The 24,627-nt window shown below is 43.9% G+C and overlaps 1 protein-coding gene across 1 annotated transcript; it reads right to left on the bottom strand.

Annotated features, from left to right (window-relative positions):
- Positions 1–844: 844 nt before the first annotated feature.
- On the bottom strand, positions 845–23,834 carry WNT11 (Wnt family member 11; the record flags this gene model as incomplete). The annotated part of the gene is made up of 5 exons (XM_084224641.1): positions 845–1,019; positions 11,855–12,147; positions 13,643–13,920; positions 14,527–14,762; positions 23,752–23,834. 5 exons carry the CDS (start codon positions 23,832–23,834, stop codon positions 845–847), a joined length of 1,065 nt encoding a protein of 354 aa, XP_084080767.1.
- Between the last annotated feature and the right edge of the window lie 793 nt (positions 23,835–24,627).

Here is a 24,627-nt window from a genome sequence, read left to right as displayed (position 1 = left end):
CAAAGGGCAAAGAGATAGAGAGCAGGAGCTTGCTTTTTTCTTTACTTTCCCACTGGACTTGGATTTCACTTTGTTATTTTATCCTAGAGGCTCCACTGCTGTTTGTGGACCCCATAAAGTCCTTCTCAGCCTACCCTACTCTCACTGCCTTCAGGGTTCCAGGGGATTTTTTTTCATGGCTGAATTTTGTCCAGCCTGGACAAATCAAGGATATATTTTTCCTTCAGCAATCAGCTCAAAGTCGCAGACCTGTGTAAAAGAAAGATTAAAATTAGTTGTTCATTTCAGGGGATTGACCTGAAATCTTTCCACTTTTTTGTCCCTCAGAATGGATGATTCCTTGCTGAAAATTAAGTCTTTGGCAACAAAGGCAGTTATTGCTGAAAAGTTGTAGCATTTTCCCTCGTGGGATGGTCCTAATGGAGACTCAGTACCTGTGTTAGAAGGCACAGGCAGGTGTGAGCCTTAGTTACTGTCAAACAAATGGTGCTTTTTTTTCCCCTAGGGAAAGTTTCTATATTTATTTCTCAGAATACTAAGGCACTTGATGGCTGGACATCACTGGCAACCATAGGAAATATTTTGGAGGAAGATACCATCCCAAATGAAGTTTTGTCTTCTCAGAGAGCATTTTATTGGTGAGGAGAAACATTTGTGGGCTTGTTGCTTTTTGGGAGGTTTTTTTATGTTCTTATTTTTACTGGTGTGATGGTGTTTACTCCTACATCTCTCTTCAAGTCTGAGTCTTTACAAGATAAACGATGTCTAGTCAAGGAGATGTTTTCTCTGAAGAGTGCTGGGGTGCTGCTGCTGTCTTAGCTCCCAGGTGTGCAGGGGAGAGTTTTCATTTGCACACGTATCTCTCGACAGTCCTCTCGCACTTTTTACAGGTCACGTAGCAGCACCAGTGATATTTGCAGTGGCACCGCTCCACCACTTTGTCCATGTAGGGGTTGTAGCCTCTGCCACAGCACATCAAGTCGCAGCTGTCACTCCCATTGGAAGTCTTGTTGCATTGTCTGGAAGAAGGAAAATGCTGTGAGCAAGTGCAAATTCCTGCTGGGTTTCCCAAACCCCTGCTGTTTGGTCTGACAGCTCTGCGAGGCACTGGGCGAAGCCAGCACAGCGAGCACCCAGCCAACAGCTCCCTGTGCCTGCCAGGGTGGCAGGGGAAGCCCTGGGCTGCTATGACACCCAAAATGGCATTAAACTCCTGTTCTCACTCTCACTTTGGGCCTGGCAGCATCCAGGCTGCTTGCCTGCTGGCCAACCTGCTCCCACACGAGCAGACAAGCAAAGCCTTTGGAATACCTCCACAAGAAGAACCACTCGGTGTTCCCAGGCAGGCTCCAAAACTGCCTGAAAGGAGATGGAGACATCTCCTTTCACAAAAGATGTCGCAGACATTTTTTGTGAAAAATCCTTTTGCTAGGATCTTTTCTCCTGAGAAGCTGAGGAGCTTCAGCTTCCCCATGTTTTGCTGCTTTGGAATGTGATCTGGAGAATTGTTTACCCAGCATGTGAAATTGTTTTTACTTGATGACCAAAGACAGCCACCTGTGTCGAGCCTGTGAGCAGTCACAAGATTTTATTATCATTCCTTGCTATTCCTTGCTAGCCTTCTGATGAAATCTTTTCTTCTATTCTTTTAGTACAGTTTTAATGTATCATTTTCTTTTAATATAATGCACATCATAAAATAATAAATCCGCCCTCTGAAACATAGAGTCAAGATTCTCATCTCTTCCCTTGTCCTGGGACCCCTGCAAACACCGCCACAGAGGAAGATGATACCCCAAAGAACAAACACTGATATTTGTCCACCACTGCCTAACCTAAAAGGGCAAAGGAGGAACCCTACAGCCAAATAGTATTTGAACAGTCTCCATGCCAAGGATCCCAGGCTGGGAAGAATCCTGAGCAGGCTGTTACAGGCACTATGCAGCACTGATCCTATCAGGGAAATCACCATCAGTACTAGCAAGGCTGGACTGTGCACGTTTTCCCTTTGATTTTCTCCCACCACAGCATGAGCAGCTGGGCAGTTGGCCCCAAAACACCTTGAGTCCTGACCCAGGAGCAGGAAGTATGACAGGAGCACAGGGCAGGATGACAAGTCACCAAGTACCACACAGACTGTGAAGGCTTGTTTTGCTTCTGCTTTTAACTAAAGACAGACTCAGTGGGATACATCAGCTATTGTGTTGGGTTCCCTCATTTTGTCTGCTTGCCAGTGAATGGTTTGAGGTTTTCAGAAGCCACTCCCTAATTGAGGAATCTCTTTCATTGATCCATTGATTACCATTTCACATCTGTCCTCAAAAAACATCTATCCCATTTCCTAAAATACTCCAGTATTCACTGGGCATGAAAGTGCAGCAGGCATTGAATTTTGAATGGGATGAACCGTGTCCTAGAGACACCATTTTTCCACAGACTGCAAAGCTAACCCAGGATGGAAGTGTTCCTGTTTGGTCAGATACTTGTGCTTTTTTGGTGTGTACCCAACACCCTGGGGCTGTGAACTTGATGGCCTTTTGAAACTGCTGTAAGAAAGGTGGTTTACTGAGCGGGGTAATTGCTGACATCTCTCCTAAATCTTATTCTATGTGGCTATTTTGTGTCTATTTTGGACAGAAACACTCTAAGGCTTCTTTGGGGCAGGAAGAGGAGAGAGGAGCATAAGTTGGACCCTTGAGCTAAGCAACTGTTAATAGATGAAAACAAATCCATGAGAATTACAGGAATTGCTCATGAGGTAATGCTTTAGGAGAAGCTAGGGGATTAGTGAAGCATTGAGATTTTGTTCTTCCTCTTCTTTACGTTTTTCTGCCTCCTGTTTGTTATTCTGATTCGCATTCCTCTACAAGTTCAGTGTTTAAAGGCCCCCAAACTCACTCTCATTCAGGAGTGTGTGTAAATATTTAAAAACCTTTTAAAGCCTCTACCAAAGCTGAAGTGTGCAGCCACACTGAATGTGTTTGCCCAACGCTGAGCCAAAGGCCTTGTTAGTGCCCCTGTGAGCTGGGGCCCCTCCACAAGAAATCTCCAAAGGACTCCTCATAAATGTATTAATAAATGCTCCAAGTATTCAGAGCAAAGGTTCAAATATAGGTGTGTTGACATTAGAAGAGGGGAGGGTATTTGTCAACCTCACTCAGCTTTGCTAGTGGATGGAAATGCTGTTTCCTGGAGATTTACCTAGGGAGGATGGGGAATCTCCAGAAGCCTGGCAACAGATGCACAGTGCATCCATGTCACTCCATGCTGGGAGCTCACTAAAGTGGCCAAGAAAAGGAATATGGGTCCACTCTGACTCCAGGTCACCACTGAGGACATTCACTCCCCAGATATACAAAGCACACAGCAGTGATATTTACCCCATTCAAATAGAAAGCAAAACTCTTCTACCTGCTGTACTGGGACCTGGGATTCTCTCTTTCCCTCCATCCACTCCTGTGGTTTGCCAAAAAAAAAAAAAAAAAAGGAATAAAAAAGAAAGGAAAAAAAAAAAAGAAAAAAATAAAAAAGTGACTCTAGTAGAAGATATGCCTTCCCATATAGCTTCCCCATTGCCCACAGTCTGAAACAAAGAAAGGAAAAAAAGAAAAATCTTATTAAATAAATCCTCAAGCTTCCCTCAGTTTGGTATTAGAAAATGGGGACATTCAGAATGGGTGGGTTGAATAGCCAAAACAAAGTTCTGACCCATCATAAACCTATATGGGCTTTTAGAAAAATTTCCTGACAACGCCACTAAGCAGAGATTTTATTTTCTGTTTTAAAGCATAGGCCTGGATATGAGTTAGATTCGTTTTTCATTAAACAAAATGAAGCAGGTAGTTTCTCAGCCAGTGAGGGCAGACAAAGAACTCCAAAGACCAGAGTTTACCCACAGAAGCAGCCTTGAACATCAGCTTTCAGAGCCTACAGTTGTGATCTCACCAGGCTCCCCACTGATGGGTTAAACTCAATCTCATTTGTTTTGGGCCTGGTCCAGCACAATTCCAGCAACTCAGAGAAATGCCCTCCTCCTGAGCCGTGGAGAGAAAACATGAAGGCAGGCGGCTGCATCGTAACACAGCACTCTAACCTCTAGAAGCACTTGGAAGACTGTTGAGAAATTATGCTTCAGCTATAATTCCAGCCAAAGGTCTGGCTCCAGAACAGGCTTTTACCATTGTCACAAGGTCAGCAGTGTTGTCTGGACAAATCCCACTCAATGTGCCTGTCCAAATTGTCCCCTTTCCAGCCCTCATTTGCAGAAGCACTGCAATACACCATACAGCCTCATCGGGGGGGTGGCTCCTCAGCAGAGCTGAAGGACACCCCAGAACTTCTAAGAATATTGCCCCAGATGGAGAGTAGGGATTTTAATTTTAAAAGGGGGAGATCATAGAATTATTTTGGTTGGAAAAGACCTCTAAGACTGATGAAATCCAATTTAGCAATGTCACACAACTTCATTGTGAATCCCTATTTACTCTGTCCCATCAGCAGAGAGAAGGATACATATTTTTTTTTGATTGCACAGCTGGCGCTTGGGATTCAAACTGAGGCCAGCTCTGTGCTGTCACCCACGACTATGACATATAATGACAGGGATGAGATACCTGCTGGAACCTCACTCCATCAGTCCTATCGATGAGGACATTAAAAAGTCATTCTGGGGCACAGCAACTGCCTTCCTGGCCAAGTGCATCTCCCAGTGGGTGAGGGAGATGCTGTTACAGGAGTACAACATAAATCTAAGCACTTTCTGTCTGCAGTCCTTTTTCTCATACACTGCTAGCACTTGGGCTGTTGCATTAGGGATGATAGAAGGGATGTTCCTTCCTTGACATCTCATCCCCATGGCTGTGTGATTCCCTCAGTCCTTTCTGACTACAGGGAAACCATCTGCCTTCATGAACTCCAGCAGTCCCAAATCCCAGAACATAACACTGCAGTGTAATGGTTTTTTTCTCTTTTAAACCAAATTCCTATTTATTTCTTTGGTGCCCCTTGCTCTAGTAATGTCAAGTAATGCAGCAGTATATAAAAGAAAGAAAGAGAAAAATAATTCAAATCCCTCAGGAGATATATAACACAATGGACATTCCTGAAAATACATCAAGGTTACAACTTCATGTAAGATTTTGAGAGCAGAATCTTATCTACTTTTGAATTGCATTCTCATCCACAAGGGATGACTGGAGACTGACACTAAACAAGTGTAGGAGAAAGAGTTATCAGCATATGTCAGTGAGGAGATGTCGAGAGAGATCCTGGAATTAGCCTGTATTTTCATTAATGAGAAGTTGAGAGTGAGCTTAAAAATTTGGGGATAATGCTAGGGAAGAAGGAGTTGAGGACATTTTGTGACATGACAGTGGATTAAAGTGCAAACTAAGCAACACACTTTGAGAAAGATCCAGCTAAATGTGGCATGTTTCCAGGGGAGCCAGAGGAGCAGTTCAGAAGTAGAAAACAATGAAGGAACTGATTTAGAGATGTTAAAAGAGGTGTCTTCCCCTTTATATAAGATTATTGCTACAAGGGGAGAGAAAAAAAGTTCTTTATATGCCAAGGAAAGAGGACAAGAAATTATTAGTTTTATTTTAGATTATGTTTAGTTAAATTTCTATTAAGAAAAGCCTAACACTGAGGATAGTAAAACCCTGGATCAGGTTGTTTAGGGAAACTGCTTTTAAGACAAGAGTAGAGAAATGTCTTCAGTAACAGCCTAGGTGGTGTCAGCTCAATCTTGCTCCTGAAAAGATCAAGGTCCATGGAAAATCATTCCCAGACCAAATTTTCTCTAACTCAAATGCCATTTTGTTGTAGAGGGACTAAATATGTTTAAGAGAGCTAGATTCATTATCCATTGTAATTTTACTGTGTGAAATTATTCTTTTTGCAGCTAAATTTATTATTCACAAACCTCTTCAGAAAACTTTATGATCAAATCCAGGTCTCTCAAAGCAGAATGAATTCAATCTTCCCCACATATTAACCAAGATAACAAAAAAAAAAAAAAAAAAAGAAAAAAAAAGCATAGCTGGCCAGCCTACTTACTGAAATTGGCAACAGCTACAAGCATGTTGCCCTGGGAAAAAAGGAATAACGCTTAAATAAGGTGGGAGGAACAGAAAGTGAATGTTTTTCTGTCTTCCATAAAATCATAGAATAGTTTTGGTTGGAAGGAACCTTAAAGGCCATCCAGTCCACCTGCCCCCCTGCTTTGTACAAGGGCATCTTTAGCTAGAGCAGGTTTCCTCCCATTCTTCTGGGACACTCACAAAAGCATTATTTGCTATTTCTTGTTCTGAATTTGTCAGATCTCATTAAAAAAATGGTAGCCCATCTGATAACTGTTCCAAAACCAACTATCATTGAACGCATTATAGCTCACTCAAAGCTCATCTTACCCTGTGCCCTCACTAACAGAAACTAAAAGAAGCTGTAACAAAAAACAAACTTCAAATGCTGTTGTCTACCCATAACTACTACTCTCCCCCACCTTCATATGAGTGCTTCTGCCAAAAAATTTCATTGCCTACATAAACAAAGAATCACAGAGTGGTTTGGGTTGGAAGGGAACCTTGGAGATCATAGCATCATAGAATCGAATCATTAAGGTCAAGAAAACCCTCAAGATCATGAAGTCCAACCCTGGGCTCAACACCACCAAGTCCACTAAACCATATGGCAAAACTGCCATGTTCACTCATTTTTTAAACACTTCCAGGGCTGGTGACTTCCCTGGGAAGCCTGTGTCAATGCTGAATGAATCTATCACTGAAGAAAATCTTTTTAATCTCCCTCAGCACAACCTGAAGCCATTTCCTTGTGCTATTGCTGGTTTCCTGGGAGAAGAGACCAACCATGGCCTGATTACAACCACCTTTCAGGGATTTGTAGATTGTGATCCAGTCTCCCTGATAATGTTTCCCCTGAACCTCCTCTTCTCCAGACTCAGCAACGCCAGTACTCAGTCACTCCTTGCATGACTTATATTCCAGACCCCTTCAACAGCCCTTCTCTGGACATATTCCAGCACCTCAAAGTCTGCCTTGGAGCAAGGGCAATAACACTAACACAGTACTCAAGGTGCAGCCTGACCTGTGCTTGGTACAGGGGGACAATGTAGTCCAAGATCAGCCTATTCCAATCCCCATGCCATGAGTAGGGACACTTTCCACTGGTTGTCCCAAGCCCCATCCAGTATGGCCTGGAACATGTCCAGGGATGGGGCAGCCACAACCTCTCTAAACAACCAGTTCCAGGGAACAGCCTCACAGGGTAGAATTTCTTCCCAATATCCCATCTAACTCTGTTCTCTAGCAGTGGGAAGACATTCCCCCTTGTCCTGTCACTCCAGGCTTTTGTACAAAGTCCCTCTCCAGTTCTCTTGGAGCCCCTAAAGGCACTGGAAGGGGCTTTAAGGTCTCCCCAGAGCCTTCTCTTCCACAGGCTGAACAATCCCCATACACAATACAGAGCATATTTTTGGGGTAGCAGGAAAGAAGTGGTATCAAGAGCTGCCACTGAACACTGAAAACTGAGCAGCAGATGCATGCTCAGCCAACTTCATGTATGTTCATATCCAAGAAAGCATGCCAGCCCATGGCATTTGTGACTAATATTTTATATTGGAGAAAAGAAAGGGTATGTGAGCAAGGAGCAGCCACCAGAGAGTGGCCACATTCCTTGCCACAGGGAGTCAGCTGAGGAGTGGTGACTGATCAACCCAGGCAGGCTGCAGCACATGGTTTGCTGCAGCCTGATTTCTGCAGCCTTAGAGAGCTCCTTCTCACATTTGGCTTGATTCCAAGACTGCTCTGGGAAAGATCAGTAATAAACAGCTCTGTTATCTCTGCAAGGTTTCAGGGGCTGGATGCTTTTGCATGCATGGCAGAATTTCCCTTTCCTTGGATTCATTAGGGAGACTTAAATAGCCTTTGAAACATGATACATTGCACCCTGCTTATAAAGAAGATTCATATTTTTGCTTCTTTTCTCACCAAAGAGATGTCAATTTTATGATCTGCCATTATTTTTCATTTACTCAAAGCTGGTAGTGATTTTTTCAGGCAGGAGCAACTGAACTACTTCATTAAAAGATGAAAAAGTGCTTTTGTCCAAGAAATCTCTGAGAAGGGGAATATTTACATCTCTTTCCCAGTGGTTGATTTGTTGTATTGAAAGTTTTACTTGCAGCTTAACAGATCAGCTTATTTAGACTTTTCTCCAGACCATTTTTAATTGGTTATGAAAGTGTGATGGTGGTATATAAGCAGAGTTTGGCTGGAGTCAGTGTGGCAGTAAGTCTTGCTTGCAGGAGACTTGGATACCAGTTGCAAAAATCAGCTCCTTAATCAGCTTTTCAGCACTTCAAAGAGGCCTCAAACCTCAGGTTTGCGTTTAGTCCCGTGACTTGGAAATCTGGACATGCCCTGAGCACTTGGAGGCATGCGGATTTCCAAACCATTTCTAAATTCCAACAAGCTAAGAATGTCCAAAGTGTCTTAGAAAATGTTTCAGGCTTGTTCTGAAGAAGGCTTTGAAATCCATTCAGGAAAGAGCTCTAAAAAGCTTTTGAGTAATCGGGGGCTCATTTTCTGAGTGGATTTTCATATGGTTCATCTACAAAGTAATTCCTTTTCCTGCCTGAAAAACACACAATAAGTCTGCATAATATGATCCCTCATATTAGAGGGATCACAAATTAGATTATCCTTTCCACCCACCTGGCAGTGCAGGATTGTTTCCTACAGCATACAGCAAACTCCAACACATCCAAGGTGTTGCAACTTAACCATCAACCCCTGTCCTGTTTCCAGCATGCTATGAGCAAGAACCAGACCTTGGGGAGAGGAAGGAGGAAAAGGACTTTCCCTGGATATGCTGCAAAACTGCTCTTTTTTTGTCACAAAAAAAAAAAAAAAGCATCAAGATGAATATTTTAATCAAGGAACAGGAAAAGGGGGTGTTAGTGGCATATTCCTCCTTCCAAATCCTTTGGAGGCAGAAAGCAGGGCTGGAAAATACTGAAGATGACCAGATCAAAGACTCCTGAGCAGTGGACATAGGGGACTGCACTACACTACACAGCCCAGGCATGGACTGACATTTGCACCCAGAGAAAGTCCAGAAAGGTTATGGGGAGGTGGTTGAAGACAGAATAGATCAAATGAGGGACCACAAAAAAAAAAAAACCAACAAAAACGTTTTTACTTCATTGGCATGACTGGCCTTAAAAACTAGACTACTTGGAAACAGTGGGATCTACCTTCAGGAAATTTTTATGTACATAAAGATAAAATGTTCAATTGCCTCCAGGACATGACTCATTAAATAAAAACATGTTTGAGCTATTCCCATATGAGCATTTTTACATCATTCTGAAGCATAAACCACATTTTGCCATGCCCTCTCTCTAACAGCATTCCTCTTGTGCTCTTTCTACCTTATCCCTGTAACTAGACACTGTCTCTGCAGCCCTGTGGCAGGCTGGAACAGAGGCACCACATCTAAAATGCATTTAGGCACCCTCTTCATGAGAGACAAATTGCAAAGAGAAAAAGGCATCCATGGGAAGAGGAGACTAGGAAATATCTCCTCCCTTTCCCTGCTCCCCCCAGGAAGCCAATGGACCAATCTTCAAACACACTGTGTGTATTTTACATTTATTTCCTCTAGTAATTTAGTTCAGGAAAGGAGTTGCTATGGCTCATGTAACACATGCCAATTCTGAAACACCAGGCATCTTCTCAAGAGGCTGCAGATGGACTGTAATGAAAACAAGCCCAATCACACATGACCTTAAAACTTGGCCTGAGTGGTGCCTGAAGCTCAGCACAGGACTATCTCACCCTCCTTCCCTCCCATGGCCATCAGCATCTTGCACATCTGAGAAGGAGGAGGATTTTTTGACAAGTTCCTTTTGAAAGTCATCCCCTCCCGCCTTAATATCTTGGTCCTCTAAATCCCCACTCAATCTCACTTCCTGTGGACCCTTGGCTGGCAGGTTCACAATCGTGGCTGTCATCCAGCTCGGGATAAACGGATGCCTGCAACACACATTTTCCTTTCCTCAGAAGGAAAAAAAAAATCATTCAGGACCTTGACATATTTTTCATCCCTAGATGGGATAAAAAGTTGAAATCTGCTGTAAAATAAGATTAGACGAAGAAGTCACACCTCCCTGTCCCTTGAAAGGATTTCAGCTCATGGAAAATGTTTTACTTGGCAAATCTGTAATGAATTCAACTTAGTTTTGACACAACCTGTTCATTTAATCCAACTCCTATAAAACTAATTTTCAAATATTCACCGATTTTTTTCCTTGCAAAACAGAAGGGCAGAACAAAGAAGTCCTTTTCAAGGCACAAATATGTCAAAATCCACTTCCACTAAGGTGACTTTTTTTTTCAGAAACCTGTTTCAATACATGCTTTTTCCTAGCTATTCTTAATGACTTAGAGACATCTTGATAATTAATGCTCCACTGCTGAATTGGTGATAAAGGTCAGCCTGGTGCTCCCACCACAGAGCTGTCAGATATGTGCCATTGTAGAGCAGTCCAGGCATTGATGTCAGAGGAGACAGGACATAAACTGTCATAAAGCATCAGGGGACAAAAAAGACTGTCTTGTGTCATTCAGCTCTCTTATCTACTGATCAGTTCCACCAGTCACTGATGCAGATGCAGAATCTGCGGACTCTGCTGATGCAGAATCACAGAATCATTTAGGCTGCAAAAGCCCTCTAAAATCATCGAGTCCACAGCACTGCCAAGCCTGCCACTAACCCATGTCCCCCCATTCCACATGCATATATAGCTTATCTTGTCTGCATCTGGGTCATTTCATTTCAGCAAAACCTTCTCTCCACTGAACCATAATGCTCCAAATACAAGTATGTCCACTACATTAAAAGCCAGGCATCCCAGAACAGGCCAGGCACATAATCCTTGCCACTTGCCTGAGCCTCCACCATGAAATAACAGAAAGAGCAAAGAAGAATTATGAGAACTATCTAAAGAAAGGCAAACCAGCAAGAGATGTTGAAATCCAGCCATTGCAGCCAGCTAACAAAAATTAGGAAAATTCTGGAAACATACACGTTTTTGGCTGTTGATGGTTCATCTCTAGAGAGATCAGATGGGTCTGCCCACCTAGATGCTCAGATTGTTGAAATGTTGAATTAGTTTTTCTTGGAGGAAATTAAACAGATGATGGGAAGAGAAAGGCATGTTTGCTGCCTGTGAAAGGGGATAGTATGCTGCCCAGTGGAGGTTGGGCTTGACCATAATGACCTTAAATCCCCAATATCAGTGCAGCAAAGAAATTCTCTGCAGAGTCATAAGCAATGCAAACACACCTGGACCTTTAATATGCAGTAGAAGAAAAAAAAAATTAAATATCATCTTTGCAGTTGTGGGGTGGCTTTTTTTAAGGCAATCTAGGAATGCTGGTTCTAACTGGGTTAACATTTGCCTACTTAGGGGAGCCTTAGAGTAACAACTCCTCTAATCAGCAGTGACTGCATGAAATTACTGAGACTCAACACAGTATAAAGCAGCTGCTGGGTCCTTACAAGTTCCCATGGAGGTAAGCTGCCCAGGGAATTTCAAAATGTATCTTGTGCCTGATTGTGTAACGGAAAATGTGTCAGCAAGCCCTGTCTTGGCCACAGCCATCATTAACAGGGTTAGGAATTGGTAAACCATACTGTATGTCAGAGATGTGCTTTACCTGCATGTATATGTCACCTCTGTGATTGCCCCTTATTCATACAGGTTCCCCTCTTGCCCTTTCCTCTTTGGGGTCAGAGTACAGTGCAGAGCACCCACTGCAGAAGTCCTCACCTGTCCTGGGTCCCATGTGACCCCACTTTTTCATTCTTCATGCAGAAATCGGGTGAGCTCTGCAGGTAAATCAGCTCTGTCTCTTTGACTGGCCTGATATCAATATCCTTTGGCACAAGGTATTTGCGTGTGCCCATGGGCCGGTGAACAACCTTGGTGGCAGATAAATATTTGGTTTTGAGGTCCAGTGCAATGTCTCGCAGCTCTTGAAGGCCTTTCCAACAGGTCTTGATAGAGCATGACCCAGAAACTCCATGGCACTTACATTTCATTTCAAGAGAGGCTTTCAAGACCTGCAAAAAGGAATGCAGGAGTTAGGAAATGCCCTTCTCTTGCAGCCAAACATCCCACAAGCTCCTTAGCAGGAGCTGCTATAGAAAAGTCCTACTGTTCTCATTTCTGCACAGGCAGTCTAGAGTGGCTACTTTGAAAGCAAATGAGATCCTACAGCTCTTTGGTGATCACTATCAGTCCAGGGTCCCCACTTTCACAAGGGCTCCTTTGCAGCCAGAAGACAGAAGAGTATTTTGAATTTTGATTAGATATCTATATTGGGCTGCATTTCCACCCTCTAAATTCCTAAGGAGATGAATATCACAACATTCCATAAATAGACAATTAACATCCATTTCAACCTCCAGCAGCTTTGGGCTTTGGTAAGAGAGATGTCATGGCTTTGTTGGATTCAGCGCACTCTCACCCTGCCTTTCTGCTGGTCATGGGGCCAAAATAGCCTTTTACTTTGATTCTGCACTATTCTCATTTCACTGGAACATGGCAGGATGCTGCCAGGAAGGGCTGAATGCACCAGCCATGGCAACGCAATGTCCCAAACTAAAATTTGCCCTTTGCAATTGAAACAAAAAATCAAGACACTACAAAAATAAAACAAAATTTAAAAAAAAAACCTCAAACCCCAAGCAAACAAACCAAATAGTGTGGGAATAGTAGGGAAAAGAAAAAAAAAGAGCCAGAGAGGAAAACTTCAGCATGGTTGTGCTCTGCAAAGGTGAAACTTCAGCGTGGTTGTGCTCTGCAAAGGTGGACTCAGCTTGTAGCTACACAGCAAGCTCCCAATGAGCTCAGCATGCTCCAAGTTTGTCTGCACAGGCAGCTCTGGAAAGACCAAGCTGTGCAGTAGGAGCAGTCTGTGGAACCACTGGAGCCTCAGAGATGGGTGCAGGGGTCAGTTTTATAGCCCTCCCTCACCCATTTCTTCAGCTGTATGGACAGCTGCTATAGGGATTTGTACATTAGTGCACACCAGGCACTGCACATGGTAAATATTATCCCTCCACTGGATGCAAGCTGTTAAAAGCAGCTTGTGCCAGATATGAGAATAATCACTAGCATAGCAGTTTAAAGAGGAAAAAAATCCTCCCTCCTGCCTGCAGGGAGGACTGGAGGCAACTGCTGCTGGATGCATCTGGCAGATGATAATCCTCCATGTTTACACAGCACTTTGCCCCCACAATGCCCCTGGCAGAGCACGATGGGACCCATCCATACCACACCTCCTGGGGTAGGCAGAGCCAGAGCCAACACTGACTGTGCAACAGGTGGCAATGAGACATCCCACCCACGGTTAAACAGGGCTAATAACAGCATTTGGGACTCCCTGAGTCACAGGATGAGTTACACAGCTACAATTTTCAGCAGGCCAAAGGACTTCAGAGCAATCTTTGAGAAACCTGCTCCTTTCCCTAGCTGATAGAGACGCTGAACCTCACCATGTGACCAACACTACAGATGATTGTACAAGTACAATAACTCTTGTGGATTTGTTACCTGTCTCCCTACTTCACTGTTGTGCAGATGCATCAGTTTATTGGCTTGTGATCCTGATTTTTTCATCTTCATGGGAGCATCTGAAAATTTGGACCCCATGATAAGACCATAGTTGAGGTTGTCTGCACATCCTCCCCATCGATACCCAGGTCCAGGTGTCTCACCTGGGATGGGACCACAGGAACAGCCAGGGAGGTCCCCGGTGGTGCAGGCTCTGGCAATGGTGTGGCTGATGGCAGCAGCAGAGAGGGCATATACAAATGCTGACTCCCTTGTGCCTGAAAGAGACAAGAACTCCAGCTCAGCCTCCTGGGCCAGATAAACATCCCCCAAAAAGAGACTCACACAGTCGGAGCAGCCAACACACCAACTCACTGCAGCTGAGATGTCCTATAGCACCACTAGTTTGGAGCACATCTAAGTGAACTCTTCAACATAACATCCCAGCAGGGCAAGGGTCACATGGATTTAGGCATCTTGCTCACTGTGGTGTGATTTGCTCTTGGAGCATGTGGTTAAGCCCTCCTGTGGACTCTCCTGCCTCCTTTTGCTCATCCCATGACTCCCAGCGGGAGGAGCAGACCAGAACGGTGGGCTGCTTTGTAAGAGTTGTGGTAGACAAGGTCTTGGATCCAAGAGCCTCTGGGCATGACTGGCACCATAATGATGAATGTGGTCTCAGGGAACAGGACTAGTAGGCTTTGCAATCCCTCCATGGCCTCCCAGGAGCAAGACCCTTCCTATCTCCAGCACCCACACACACACAAACACAAACACAAGCACGCACAAACACAAACACAAACACAAACACAAACACAAACACAAACACACAGAGGCTGACTCTACTGACTCCAGTCCCAAGTGAGCCAGCAGTGCTGTTTTACCTCTGTCTAAGTCCAGCAGGTAGTTAGGAGCCAGCTCTATTGAAGAGCAGTTCCACCTCATGTCTGAGAAAGTTTTACGGCAGGTCTTTATCACTTCCCGCGCTGCCTGAATAATGGTCTGCATCAGCTCCAGGTTGCTGCGGCACAGCTGCACCTGAGAAACCACCAGGCCTTCAAGCTGCTTGCAGTGCTGGGTTTGATTCAGGGCCAAAGCCAAAGAAGTCTTGGACAGAGCTCTGAGGAGACAAGCACATGCACAAAAGCATTAAAACAGTCTAGCTGTCTACATTCACCTGACTTAATTAAAGCTTTCTGTAAATAGGTGCTTAGATAAAGCTGGTGAGAAGGATGAGCAACTCTGAAGAGTGATTTATCTCATATAAAGTAGGCATTTAAGGTTGGTGGGAATAAACACCGTTTAGCAGTGTGCAATTCTCTCCATTACTGAGGGGAGACTGCACAAAGCTCCAGGGGTAGATGTCAAGTCAACTGGATGTATAAATCCTATGGGGAATGTTGTTTGCTGAAGAATGAAGAGCATAGACCTCCCAACAGAGTAAAAAATGACCCATCAGTTCCATGATAAAAGAAATCTGGATCCTCCAAGACTGTGGCATTCGGGAAAAAAAGCAATGTTGGTGTTATCAGTATTTTGTATTCAGCATCTGTCTCACACACTCTCAAAGGATTATGCTAAATGTCATGTAATTAATTATGGAGAAAATCCCCTGCAAGGTCTAGGGAAAAATCATCAAATTTGCAAAACATATGCTTTCACTTAGAGTTAATGCCAAGGGCCTCTACTGATTCAATCACTGTTGCAGATAGATAAGTCTGTTTCTCTAGTCTCCAAAAACCACAGTGCAAAAGCTCAGCGGGAGTATGTGCAGAGAGAGCACCACAGTCAAATCTGAGAAGGGATCCATGAATACCAGCACATATGTTACCACAGAAGAAAAGAACAACATCCCACAGTGGTGGTTCTTCCACTGTCCAATTGCCAACTTCTCCAGGTTAAAAAAAGAACAAATGCTGACATGCATCTCACAGGGCTGTACTCTTCTTCCCTGAGCACCCACAACGATCAGCAGAAGCCAAGTGTGTAACTCTCTTTGTATCTTTTCGGCTTTCTTAGGGTAGTCATAAAAGTTATTCATTCCCATAAAACAACTTTCTAGCAGGCTGAATCAATAATCTGATGGCATCTGATCATGGCAACACAACTTTAACACATATTTCCTTCTGTGCTTGTTAAATGTATTGGCTTTCAGATTCATCCCAAGCCATCTTGGTTAGTTTGGCTTATTAGCAAACACATTTTGGGGCGCATTTCACTTTATGACTGTAACATCCACATTCTTCAGAAGTTAAATGAGATGGAAACAGAGCTAAAAATGAGCCCTAATGAAAACTGGAGGTATTAAATCCTTGCTGGGGATGAATAGGCCGGCACTGACAAATTCCCAAATGACTGGGAGTTTGGCATTTCTGGCACTAGATAAACAGTGGCAAACTTGGAAGGGAAACCACTTCTCTGAAAGCTATATAAATATATACTTCATAGACATATTTAACAGGTCTGTTAAACATACTGCAAGCAGAAGTTATTGCTAGTGAATTTCAAGAGAAAGGAAAAAGTGGTGGACTTGGCAGTGTTAAGTTATTGGTTGGACTCAATGATCATAGAAGTCTTTTCCAAACTAAATGGTTCTATGATTTAATCATCAGAAATGCTGCCCTGCAGTTCATCTCGTTCCCATACACACTGGTGTTCATACAATGTTCCTTGTCTGGAGAGAGGCCCCTCCAGAAGGCAACTCATCCAGCCTTAGATGTGAACCTGAGCTGGTGGAGAAAAAACTTGTTGGTGATATACTGGTTGTTCAGGTATCTCAGAGAGATCATGTCCTTGAAGGCAGAGACATGAGTCTCTGAATAGTATGACTGTCACCTGACTGCAAACCTCTACAGTGGGGACCTCGCAGTAGTCCTTCAGGATCCTTCTTTAGCTCATGGAAAGCAAAAAGCCACATCTAGGAAGTAGTTAGCCTTTTGTGCTTTTGAGACCTCTATTAAGATACCATCATGACTTAGAAGTGCTCATTTTCTGCTCTACATAGGAAACCCAGACACTGAGCAAGGACACAGACACCTGTATGGTGTAAGTACAGAGCTTGAATGAGATATGAGCACTTGACACCAGGAATCTGTGAAAAGTTATCCCAGAAAGCCCATCAGCAACTCCCAGGAATGAGCTGAAACACAAATCAGGCAAGAGGCCAAAGCAGCTCATCAGTAATAGAGTACAAATGATAAAAACTCCAGCACAGCATGTCCCAGCAGGAAGGGACACAGGCAGGGTGTGGCAGGGGCAGTGAGAGAGCTTCACAGCCTGAGCTTCAGGCAAATAGGAACATTCCAAGTCTCTGAGAGAGGCTGTACCACGAGGCAGCAGCTCAGTTTTCTAATCAGACGTGTCGGGTGGCACTTGAGAGGCCTTGGAATGTTTTGGCTGGCCCTCCAGAAGGATGCATACATCTCCTAGGTCCTACACTACATTTTCTGATCCTTTATAGAGGTCTTCAGCCTCTTTAAAGGACCTGGCAGGCTACATTGAGGTACCCCTATCTCACTGTTACAGACAAGTCATGAATAGCACGAATAACCACCTACAGGTAGGGATGAAATCAGAATTCCGACCGAAACTCATCCTTGCTGTGTAAAAAACAGGATGTGATGGAATGAGACTGTACTATTACAGGTGGCTCGAAGTGATCACCACTAGAGAAGCAGTTTTAGGGTGCAACAAGAAAGCCATTTACTTCATGGAAGAGGGAAAATACCTTCTGATCAGTGAGAACTCAGTAAATGGCAGCAGTGGCTGTTTCTCATAGAATGAGCTGAGCTCCACGAAGCCCACCAAGAATAAAACTGCAAGATGCAGGAAGGTGCTTTCTGAGCATCTCCCAGGCCTAAACTTCATGTCTTTGCTTGTGAGAACCTATAATTGGAAACATCTCCAAGCATAGGGAGGAAAAATTAAAAGGTAATGGAGATGGAAAAGAAAACTCAGTTACTGTAGTCACTTGCTGAGACTGAAAAGTGCATTTATAAATCACAGATCAGGAATTTGAGAAGCCAATTAGGTCATCTATTCCATGTTCTGACAACCTAGGTTGCCCAGTCTCTGTCCTCCATTTAGGAATATCTTCTTCACTCCATGTCACTCTAAACCCTCCCTGTGGAAATGCACCGCCCCTCCCTGCTTTCCAAATTCTGGCAGCACCAGGGGATGGGTACCCACTGCCTGCAATGACATTGTTGGGAAACAATATCCATTTGTGGAAAGAAAACCATCCCCCAGGAGAGGCTTGTCCACGGCAGGATTTGGTGGTGGGTCTCTGGCCTGTCTTCACAGTCTCCACTGATCACCAGCACTGGGAGGGAAACTGGAGCCAATGGGGCACAGCCAGCCTTAAAATCCAGCCCTCAAGGGCACAATTAGAAGAACATCCTTCATTCCTTAACCTGGGAAAAAGATCCCTGACAAACATCTATCTGTGGATTCACACTCTTATCTGAAAAGGGGATTTTACCTGCTTTCACCCTGGAAATGCTGTTTTTCACTGTTTCCTCCTGATAGTATTCTCACTTCATTCTCCTGCCCCATCCTTCATTCTCCAGAAAACCAAGGGGTGGTTGTTTCACTTTTTTTTTTTTAATATACATATTTGATCCATCCCTTCAAATAAACAGGGCCTAAACCAAACATCTCCTGATCTATATATAACACAGCAGGTCTTGCAACTGAAGTTCTGGATACTGACAGAAAACCATGAACATGATTACAGAGGAAATATGCATAGATGGATCATGACATTCATTTACTCTTTTAATTATTTCAGGAAGGTATTAAATTCATTTGAAAGCATTAATGTTCTGAAGTGTTAGGTCCTTTGAGAGGTATGGGCCCATTCCTGCATGTCTGGGCCCCAAGAGAGGACTGTTCATACCAAGTGCAGGTTAGGAAGAAGCACCTTCAGATGTTAGCAGATATCAATGAAAGTCATATATTGTTTGGTTTACAAGCTATCCTGTGAGTAGGACACCGCTCCTGGTCAAGCCAAAGGGAGAAAAAAGTCCTTCAACTGAGCAGCAAAACATTAGTGTCCTTTAAAACACCCCTGAAGGGTGGAAGAATCTTCTCTCTGAAGGCATCTCCCCACCCTCCCTTGTGCGACATGATCTGTGAAAGTCTCACAAAGGGACTGCTGGTGAAACAGTGAACTTCTACTCCAAATTACCAGCTTTGCTTTCTATAAAGGCATTCTTCATAATACCTATTCCTAAACTCCTCAATCTTGCAGGGATGTGGGTGACACAAAAAAACTTAGACAAAATTACATGGCTGTGGAGAGTGAAGCATGTGGTCAACATTAATAAAGAGAGGCAGAGATTAAGAGTTCTTTTTGTATTTGATCTCATTGAAGGCTTTTAATCTGCAGGAGTCTCATTTTCTCAGGTTTTCATCTGGAAAAGGCTTGCAGAGGTGTTAAAACAACGTTATCTAAGCTCCTGGTAGTCAAAGGCAGCTCATGCCCCTGCCACCCTGCCCTGCATCAGTTCCAGTCTGGGGACCACAAGTCCTGGGAAAGACACCACATCCCCTGGTAAATGCCTCCCCTGGTTCTGCAAGGGCTTTTCAAACAGAGAAGTAGGATTTATGTGGTTTAAAAAAAAAAAAAAGGAAAAAAAAAGAAAGAAAGAAGAGGAAGAGGGAGAGAAGTGTGTGTGGGGGGGAAACTAACTCTGAACTAAAAGCTTAAAATAAGAGCTGTTTTCAGAAACGGTGCCAAATTCAGTGCTGGCAGTAGTGGGCACAAGGCTGTTGACTTCATGCCCAAGCTTGAATGAAGTCAATGCCAGCAGTGAGTTGGCTCACTGAGTGCCGAGGAAGGCCGTGGAGCTTTGTCAACTTTTCCTGAGCTGCCTGTGGAGCGAAGAGCAAACTTCAAAGACATGGTACTCCCCTTTCCTCACCCCCAGCCTACTCCCCTCCTGCCATCCCCATCCTGCAGTTCTTTCACAGCAGCTCATCTAGCAGTCCCTTGCCAGGCAGACAGTCTCCTCACAGGCGCCCGTGTCTCCACGTCCCAGCTCCCTCCCACTACTTATTGAAGGAGAGAAGCAGGAGCTGCCAGGAAGCACAAAATCTTTCCATTTTCTTCCCTGCTTTTTGCTGGCTGCAGAAGGGCTGCTCAAGGTTGGTGGGCTGGGGGACATCCTATGTTCACCAAAAGGTGTGGTTAAGCTACCTTTTGCTTCTGCAAGGCTGCAATTTACCCATAGGAATTGTGCAGCAATAGCTGGTAATGGAGCTCAGCTGGGGATTGCTCCAGAGCACATGAGACAAAACTGGGTCACCACAATGGGGACAGGCAGAGACTTCCTGAAGTGACCAAGCTTCACCTAAAAATGATGGTATTCCTAATGCCAGCACTTGCCGTCCTGGGCATATTCTGCAAGCCATGAAAAATAAAAAAAAACCAACAAAAAAACCCCCAACCAACCAAAACAAACAAAAAACCAAAACAAACAAACAAACAAAAAAGACACAAAAAACAAACTAAGAATAACCAGCCCAAATCATTTGCTGTGTTTGGCTTATTTGCAACCACATTGAAGGGGACGTTCAGTACAGAGGGACAGAGGAGATGCCAATCCCTGTGGAGGCAGAAGTGCCTCAGAAGCTACTCTGTGCCTGGACATCCCAACACCTGCACACCTTTGGGGCATGCACATCTGGCTGCAGCTCCCTCTAATGCTCATCTGTTTTTCAGTTCTACCCAAATAAGTTGCTCCAGCACCTGCTTGGTCAAGCCCAAACTCTCCTGGGAAAGCTGAATGGATTGCAAAAGCAGATGGGGAAGGTGATAGAATTACTAGATGCATTGGCCCTAAGACATATCTCATGAAACCAATGGCTGCCTCACCTTCCCAGCCACTGTGATAAAAAAACACTGAGCACCACAAAATGATGGACCCTCCCCACACGCCTGCTTTGCTCTCAGGATGGGAAAGGGCTTGCAAAAAAACGACACAGGGTCTCATATAAATTGATGAGAGAGGCTGTATCTCCACAACAATCCTGATCCAGCAAAGATCTGGAACCATACTCTGGAGCCATACTCTGGCTTTACACATAAGTAGCCCTCTGGAGCTTAGATGACTGATCACAAGATATGAAATTTCTCCAGCAAGAGAAATGTATACAAGAGCAAGAGCATGTGTACAAGATGCTGATTGTCCACACACCATGCTGAATGTTTGGTGGGGCCCAGCACCTACTTCCAACAGATGGGGATTTGGACCATAGAATTCATAAAAATAAGCCAAGCAAAATAAGTAATTTCTTTTTTTACCTTTACCCTGCTTTGACTAATTTTCATGGCATGTTTGTGTTACTGAGAAGTCCTAAATGGCTGAAAATTGTGTTTTTCTTCTTCCCTTCCTCCTGCAATTACATCACGCGCTGAATCAAAATTAAATTTCATATCACCTTTCTTATCAGTCACTCCGTCATCTCCAGGCTGGTGAAACCCACCTCCTTATCTCTCCCTTCCCCTCCCAAATCCTCTTTGAAGCTCGCCTCTGGCACCATGTGTACAAAAATGATGCAGCAGACAAACCAGTGAGAAAATCCCACAACTGAAAACATCACCTAGCACTTTCCTCCTTCTTCATCCCCTTCTTTTTCCCCGCCTCTCTGTTCATGAGCAAGAGAAGGAAGGGGCAGATTTCAATTGTATGGCACCCAGAATATCAGTCCAGAGCAGGGATAAGCAGATCTGAGGTATTACTCAGTATTTGGTACCCTGTTTGCCAAGAACTTACCCGTGCTATTTCTGAGGACAGTCCCTGAGCCCCAAGAAAAAAAGAGTGATGGGGAGTGGGGAAAATTAGCCTGTGTTTCCATAGGAAAATAAATGTGGGGAAATAAGGAGAAACAACAAACAAAAGAAAAACCAAACATAAATTTGTGAAATTCCAGCTGCCAGCATCCCAATTGCAAAGTGCTGTGGACAGAGAGTGCAGGTCTCTGCCAGGTTTTAAACAGGTGTGAGGGGAGCTCAGTGGTGCATCTGCATGCCATTCATGCTTCAAATACCACTTTAATCCCAGCTTTCATCTTTCCCACTCACTTTTTGATAGGGGAGATGTGTCTGCTGGCAAGTAGAGGAGCAGCAACTGTGGTGTCTTGACTCCAACTGCTTCTCCCCCAACTCATCCCAAAAGCAACTCCTGCAGCTTAACCACTTAGCAACCAAAAGGCTGCTTTTGACAGCAAAGCTATTAGGGGCCTTTCCCTGCCTCCCAGCATTTTTCATGTCTATGGCTTGTCACCATACTATCAGGTTCCTTCTGGAGCTCATCTCACCCCAGCCCTTTGAAGGAACCCAAGCCCTTCACTCATGATTAAGTATCTTGCCTAAGTGGGACACCAATGCCAAGCAAGTCCCTCCAGTCAGTCATGGTTCTACACATAAAAGCCCTGCTGAATCAGGGTGCCACAAAACAGCTTTATTTCTGTGCTGCATAGAAATAAACATTGCAAAGGAGTCCCATGGACATGTTGCTAAATGTCCTTTAGAAAGGAGATGCCTGCCTTTCCTGGTGCTGGATGTAGGCAGAGCTGAGAGCCTAAATACTGGAGGAAGTTGGTGGAAAGAAACAGCTGGGTTATGTAATTGAGCTCTTGCTGACTACTACAAGGTGTAAAGCCAAGGCAGTGAAGAGCAAACCAAATCCTTACTCTCCTCTACGTCCAAGATGGTCCTTAGAGTATGGAGACAGCAGATGGAAGATTATGGAATGGTTTGGGTTGGAAGGAACCTTAAAAATCATCTAGTTCCTGCCTTCCTGCCATAGGCAAGCAAGCCACCTTGAAAGATGCCCTGAAGTAGGTGACTGTTCCTCCCAGCCAACCATATGCATTTAAACACCCTGTGGAGAGATTCACCATGCTTCTCTTTAAGGATATGAAAGGCAGATGTGTGGCTGCTAGTAGCTCCCTGCAGTACATAGCATCACCAGAGGCTATCACTTCATTTCTGTTGGATGTCTCTGTCTGGAGAAGATGAATTGCCATTTGGAAGATCCTCTCTTCCCTGACTGCATCATGGGGAGTAAAAACACTGGCTCCAATGGGATACCTTAGTTTGCAGATATCCAAATTTAACCCTTTATAAAAGGTGGCATGAGTAGAGCTACAAGTGACACTGATTGGAACAGCAGAAGGGCAGTTAGACATAGCATGAAATCTGTGGCAGAAAGAGCAGCAAAACAGGAACCTCTTGTCCAAGTTTCACCACCTATCCCAAAGATCCTTGCTTCAATGCACTACAGAGTCTTCCTGGCATTGAATATTATTGTGCCTTTTTTTCTACCAAAGATGCACATTTGAGGCAAACCCATATTGCCTTACTTATTTTGTGCCCAGCTCCAAACCCAAGTAGAAAAGACAGATCACTCATCAAGGTTGTGAAACCAGATTGGCTTTGGAGTGGCCTGTTTGTTTGTTTGTTTATTTTGCAGTGAGCAACTAACTGATTGCTTGTTTAAGCAAAGAAATGAGATGGTGATGTTTTCACTTTGCAGTACATTACCTCCAAGGAAACTCAATCCTGACTTGATCACAGTCCCTGGAATTTCTTCACCCTCCTCCCCCCTCCTCACTTCATTTTAACACCTTTTACAAAATCCAAAGGTTAAAAGGTCCAGAAAAAAACATGTTATCTGTCAAGTATCCCTTGTGGCTGGAGATTGGCAGCATTATCTCAGCTGCCATGCCTACTGCTCTCAGTTCCTACTCAGCACAACCAGGGGTCCTGGTGGGAGAGTTTCCCAGCATAGCAGGAGCTAATGCTAGGAGCTTCATTAAGTGGCTCATGTGAGCATTCAAGTGTGTGCCTTTCCCTTGGTATCAATGAGAAGAAAAAAACCCAAATGAGCCTAAATCATGCATATTTTAGAAAGAAGACGGAGACATTGCTAGCATAAGCCCCTAGTACACACACTTGAAATCAATCAATGCCTGGAGCATTGCAGTGCTGGCTGCTCTTTGAACAATTTACAGCATGCCTCAAGCAGCAGTTGTACAAACAGGTAAGAGATCAGCAATTCCTACAAAAACATTAAAATGAAGAGATAGAGCCAAATACTTACATCCATTTTATCCCACAGCAAAGTCCTGTCTGCAGAATCAACAACAGAAAACCAGCGAAGAAAAATCGCAGACTTGGCTTCATTTTCTCCACTTTCTCCTGCTAGCCAAAGGAAATCACCTTCTCCAAAGCAATTTGTTTTTAAAAAGGGAGTTTTCTTAATATTTTGTGCAATGTATTTTCCTTCAGTTTGGGTATTGCTTGTTCTTGGAGATGAACAGCCTGAAAGGAGAAAGAGCCCGAGCTACAGTTAACTCTGAAGTTCAGCGAGTCACTGTGAGAGAGAAATCTATTATCCAAATTGCAAAGGAATGGCTTATGAATCATGAAAAGGTTTGGATTATCCCTTCTCAGTCCTCTCCCTTGCCAAGCCTCGATACAACCTTTCGAGTCAACAGACAGACAAACCGTATGGGTTGAATTACACAGAGTTATGGTCTGATTGTGTGTTTCCATTTAACCCTGCACATGGCAAGACTTCATTCGCTGCTTCACTTCAGTGGGTTTTTTTTTTCTTCCCCTCTCCAAAAAGTTTGTGCAACTGCTTAGGAAGAAGAAGAAATAAAAAAAAGGTAGATCTTTAGATTAGCTCAAATCTTCAGCTATTCATCTCTCACTTTCTTCTCTCCAGATTTCTTTTTCCTCTTTCTTTTTCTGCAGAGAGGACAAATAATAAAAACTGCATTTCCTACTTAATGCAGGTGCCCTTGCCCTGCAGATGTTTCTCTCTGATCTGTTACAATAAATGTGTTTTGCTCTTTACCTTTTGCTTTTCTTCTCACCTCATTAACTCTGCCTCTTACTTCTTCCAAGCCCTTGGCACCTGGAGCTCACGGAAAAGGCTACAACTTTGTAAACATAAAATCCCATTTTTGTC

This window comes from Fringilla coelebs, assembly GCF_963513975.1.
Source record: "Fringilla coelebs genome assembly, chromosome: 2".
Classification (NCBI taxonomy): domain Eukaryota; kingdom Metazoa; phylum Chordata; class Aves; order Passeriformes; family Fringillidae; genus Fringilla; species Fringilla coelebs.
This window is presented reverse-complemented; position numbering and strand designations above follow the sequence as displayed.